The sequence below is a fragment of the Aplysia californica genome, unplaced genomic scaffold (genome assembly GCF_000002075.1).
Source record: "Aplysia californica isolate F4 #8 unplaced genomic scaffold, AplCal3.0 scaffold00409, whole genome shotgun sequence".
Taxonomy (NCBI): domain Eukaryota; kingdom Metazoa; phylum Mollusca; class Gastropoda; order Aplysiida; family Aplysiidae; genus Aplysia; species Aplysia californica.
The window spans coordinates 191,462-196,613 of record NW_004797679.1 but is presented as its reverse complement, the minus strand read 5'-3'; the positions used below and the strand labels follow the sequence as shown (position 1 = coordinate 196,613).

At 45.6% G+C, this 5,152-nt stretch overlaps 2 protein-coding genes across 2 annotated transcripts; both read right to left on the bottom strand.

The window, feature by feature from the left end:
* Positions 1–646: 646 nt before the first annotated feature.
* LOC118478191 (putative uncharacterized protein DDB_G0290521) lies at positions 647–1,141 on the bottom strand. The gene has a single exon (XM_035971275.1). It carries the CDS (start codon positions 1,139–1,141, stop codon positions 647–649), a length of 495 nt encoding a protein of 164 aa, XP_035827168.1.
* A 407-nt stretch (positions 1,142–1,548) lies between these two features.
* LOC101849143 (UPF0746 protein DDB_G0281095-like) lies at positions 1,549–4,743 on the bottom strand. The gene is made up of 4 exons (XM_035971274.1): positions 4,706–4,743; positions 4,180–4,257; positions 2,147–2,975; positions 1,549–1,755 (listed from the first exon to the last, which is right to left on the bottom strand). The coding sequence occupies exons 1-4, from the start codon at positions 4,741–4,743 to the stop codon at positions 1,549–1,551; spliced, it is 1,152 nt and encodes a 383-aa protein (XP_035827167.1).
* Positions 4,744–5,152: the final 409 nt, after the last annotated feature.

Here is a 5,152-nt window from a genome sequence, read left to right as displayed (position 1 = left end):
GAGAGAGAGAGAGAGAGAGAGAGAGAGCGAGAGAGAGAGTTCAGGGATTTCGGGGGTGGGGGCTGGGGGCCCCGTCTTGGTATCTCTGTAGACATAGGTGTGTCATTTGACAGTCTGAGTGCTTACTTGAGTATGATGAAATGGGAGAAAAAAAAGAAGGCAGAGATCATAGCATACATGTTGTATAGAAGTAAATATCCGAGGTATAGATTTGATTTTTTTGTCCATGTGTGTCTTATCTCTAGTGTAGTTGAATCTCAGCTGGATGCTGTCAATTGGTCTGTATATTACCACCAATCCAGCATTAGAGGGGTAATGCCATTTGAATTTGAAGTAAAGTATAAGCTGCCACAAAAACGTACGCACATTTGTAATTTTAGAAAGCAGTCAGTTCGTCGTCTGAAGAGAAGTCTCCACAATATCATATGCGTAGACTGCCGTGCTGTGCGGCCAGCCTGGAGTCAGTGGGTGCGGTGTGTCTAGTTAAAGGGGCGATGTCAAGTTCTTTCTCCAACAGAGAGCTCTCAGCGCGCAGCTTCATGTTCTCCTCCTCGAGAGTAACCACCCTCAGGGCCACCATCTCTTCTTTGCTGCGCCGCGCCTCGCTCGACCGTTTACAACTCTCTTTGCTTTTTGCGTCGTTTTTCTAAGAAGTAGGCCGGGTCTTTGTTGGGGTCTGCTTTGGCTTTGGAAGGGCTGGGTCCGCCACTCTCGCCACTGCTAGTGCTGGGCCCCGCCGTGCCTGACCCGTTGAGGCCAGAAGTGGGCGGCTTGTTGTCGCTGGAGATGCCGGAGGCGATCTTTTCACGCCGCAGCGGGCGAAATCCAGCGCGTCGGAGCTGACGTCGCTCGTGGTAGGGGAGTGGAGGGAACTGGAGCTGGGTCTGGGGCCGGGGTCGGGGCTGGGGCTGGGTGGCGGTTGGGTGCTACTGCTGCCTTCGTCCGCCTCTTCTTTCATGGGGTACGAGTCCACGTCCATGGTGGAGGAGCTGGTTCCGACGGTGCTCCGGCTGGTGTCTAGATGGTGCATGGGGACAGAACTTTGTGAGCCGAGGCTGCTGACTGTAGAGCTGATATCTGGGCCGCTGGTCTGGGAGCTGGACATGCCGATGCTGTTTCCGCCCATACTCTTCGGCGTCATGACCGACCGATTAAGCACGTGCTTTAGTAGGGTGGGTGAACAAGAGGGCTGCATGGACACGCCCCCTTGAGCAGAAACCACGCCTCCTAGGGTGGACAGCCCGCCTGTAAGCATGTGATTCGGGTAGGTGAACCCGTGTACTTGTAGCCTTTGTGCTTGTTCCCCGCCTGCTTTTGGCCTTTGTGTTTGTTCCCCGTGTACTTGTAGCTGGTGTACTTGTGGCCATTGTGCTTGTTTCCCGAGTGTCTCTAGCCGGTGTACTTGTAGCCTTTGTGCTTGTTCCTCGTGTGCTTGTTCCCCATGTACTTGTAGCTGGTGTACTTGTGGCCATTGTGCTTGTTCCCCGAGTGCCTGTAGCCGTTGTGCCCCGTCTGCTTGTGGCGTCTGTGCTTGTTTCCCGAGTGTCTCTAGCCGGTGTACTTGTAGCCTCTGTGCTTGTTCCTCGTGTGCTTGTTCCCCGTGTACTTGTAGCTGGTGTACTTGTGGCCATTGTGCTTGTTCCTCGTGTACTTGTGGCCTTTGTGCTTGTTTCCCGAGTGTCTGTAGCCGTTGTATTTGTAGCCTCTGTGCTTGTTCCTCGTGTTCTTGCAGTCTTTGTGCTTGTTCCTCGTGTCCTTGTTCCTCGTGTGTTTGTAGTGCTTTTAGCTTTTGTGCTTGTAGTAGCCTTTGTTTTAGTTCCACTTGTGCTCGTAGCAAAAGTACTTTTATCATTTGCTCTTGTAGCAGCCTTTGTTCTAGTTCCGCGTGTGCTTGTTGCCTTTGTAATTGTTTCGTGTATACTTCTTGCCAATGTGTTTTTACCTTTAGGGATTTCCCCCCGTGTGCTTGTAGTCGTTGTGCTTGTTCCCCGTGTCCTTGTTCCACGTATGCTTGTAACTTTTGTGTTTGTAACCTTTGTGTTTGTTCCCTGTATGTTTGTATCCAATGTGTTTTAGGCTTTTGTGCTCGTAGACCATGTGTTTTTAGCTTTTGTGCTTGTAGCCCATGTGCTTGTTCCCCGTGTACTTGTAGCCTCTGTGCTTGTTCCAAGTGTACTTGTAGCCCATGTGCTTGTTCCCCGTGTACTTGTAGCCTCTGTGCTTGTTCCAAGTGTACTTGTAGCCTCTGTGCTTGTTCCCCGTGTACTTGTTGCCTCTGTGCTTGTTCCCCGTGTACTTGTAGCCTCTGTGCTTGTTCCCTGTGTACTTGTAACCAATGTTCTTGATCCTGGTGTGATTGATTCACTTGTTGCTGTTGCTGCACCGTCTGTTGCCGCTGCTGTTGCTGCTGTTGCTGCTGTTGCTGCTGTTGCTGCTGTTGCTGCTGTTGCTGCTGTTGTTGCTGTTGCTGCAGGCCCAATCCTAAAAAAGGACGACGTGTATTCAATGAGCATTTGAGTTTTTTTATTTCCGATATCAGCTGTTCATTACTGAGGCTTGCATACTTTTGTGCTTGTTCCGCGTGTGCTTGTAGCCAATGTGCTTGATTCTGGTGCTCTTGTTCCAGGTGTGATGTATTCACTTGTTGCTGTTGCTGCACCTTATGTTGCTGTTGCTGGTGCTGCTGCTGTTGCTGCTGCTGTCGCTGCTGTTGCTGCTGTCGCTGCTGTTGTTGCTGGCCCAATCCTAAAAATCCGCATTGGAGTTTTAGTTCCTCTCTCAGCTGTTCATTACTGGGTCTTGCATGCTTTAGTATGGTCGAACGGTCTGGTCGAAAGTCAGGCGGTAACTTGTAACTGTCGAAGGGGCGTTGAACTCTTGTCAGCCGTGGACTTTTTACGTGACCTTGCGTATTTACAGCAGGGGTGGAGTCCGACAGATACTCACTGAAAATATCCAAAAAGCAATATCTTACACTTCAAAATATAGACAAAATGAGTCCTTGTGGGAGGTCTGTTTCAGAATTGGAGACAATCTTATGACGAGAATTTTTTAGGCAGAATATAATTTATTCCCGTGAACACATGTGGCACTGTTGCTGGAATAACAAAGGAGAAATATACCGAGTTGCAAAAGTTCTGTCACACCCATTATATTACGCCAATTTTCGGTATAGCGTAAGAATTGCAGTAAAAGTTTAGAGTATGACTTGTGGGACTTATGAGATTTCTTGGGCAAGAGCAGACGAAAGAAATCATAAACCGGAAGTAGTGCGTGAACAAAGTGTTGGTATTGATTTCTCTCGGTCTGTGTTGAAATCAACGTTTTCTACACACAAAATTTGCTTTGCATAACGTAGACAATATGCAAACACACCTAACACACTATAAAATTTTGTACTTTTTAAAGGTTGGATACCTTTTTCTCCTGTTTTCAAAATTTTAAACATAATAAATTCAGAAAATAAAAGGGCTGTGTGTATGATAAATTCTTTAATTGCGCTTTCTGCTGTTGTAAGACACGTAAATGTTTGCAGAGGAACCATATAACGCTCGAACAAACGTGTTAACACCATTAGAACTGTCCGAGACAAGCCTAGACGTGGCCAACCAAGGGCGACAACTCGACATCAGAATTGATTTATTGTCAACACCCAAGTTCAAAACCCATTCCAACTTAGTGCAGAGACTGCCAGGCACTTCGGACTGTCTTGAAACATCATTATTAGACATTTATAAGATCCTGGATTGCGTGATTATCGCCCTTTATGTGGAGCCTTTCTAGCACTGTTTCATAGAAGAAATCGCCAAATTTTGGCCCAACAACATTGTCGATTAAGTAAAAATGTTGGTAAAGTGTTCTTTTCAGCAATGGTTAAGGTTTTCAATTCGTAGCATTGATGGAAGAGAAAAAGTGTTTAAAAGAAAAGAGAATAGAAATTTCACAAATCCAACGTCCCCCAAGAGGCCCAAAGGTGGCTGAAATGTGGTGGTAGGGGGTGGAATCTCTGCTTTTTATCGTATACATTTAGTTACCTTTTAAAGCAACCTCAAATAACGACATTATTGAGACGAAATTCTTCGTCACGGTGACTACGCTACATGGCACGGATGATGGAATCTGCTAACAAGACAACGCCCAACCACAAATGGCTACAATCAATGAAAACGTGTTCCAAACACATCAAATCGTCGTTCTCGACTGGCCTGCAAGATCCACAAGCCATAAGCCAACAGAACATCTGGAAGATGACCTTGACTGGAGGATAGAAACAGGCCGCACTCCGTATAAACTGGTGAGGAACTGAAGGCTGCACTTCACAAAGAATGGCAGGGGATTCCTTAAGCAACCTTAAGGACTTCAAATCAGTCAATGAACGGATGTTTTTTTTAAATTAGTAATTCAAGCTGGAAGAGGCCACACGCCATACTGAGCAAACTTTGATTTGGATTTTGCAAGAGTCATTGTGAATAAAATTATCTCCCTTGAATAAGGAAAGACATTTGTCAAATCTTTTTTTATGCCATGTTGGCAGAAAATGAATAAAGATCGCGTGTACCAAATTTCTTTTGGCAATGTTTAGTAGTAAATGAGCTATTGTACTTTTAAGGTGAATGTGACAGAACTTTTGCAACTCGGTATAGATAACAGTGTGAGTACTTTGATGTGATTAGACCAGAACATCTCAATCTATAGTCATTTTCACCTAAACTTGGGACAGCCTCCATAATTGGAAAAATGCATGTTGATTGCAGTCCCCTTTTTAAGACTTTACTCTTCATTATAATAAAACCACAACAACAACAACAAAACGTGGATGGTTGGCGGGGGTTCTGGTATGATTTGCTCTTTCTTTCCTATCAAACATCTTTCATCCATATCTTTCCCCTCCTAGCCCACAAAACCAAACACCCCTCCTCTCTGAATCTGGAAATCTTAGCCTATGGTATAGATTGCCACTTAATGTCTAATTTAGATCTAGGTCTGCTTTGTCTTAAACACATAGCGTCACTGTCACTGACATAGCGAATGCCACCTGTAGCAAAGTGAGTCGAATGGAAGTCTCTACACATCAATTAGAGTCTAGATCCAAAGAATCGTGTATATTATGTCTAGAATAAGGTATGCCATGTCCATTGATTTAGCAGATATT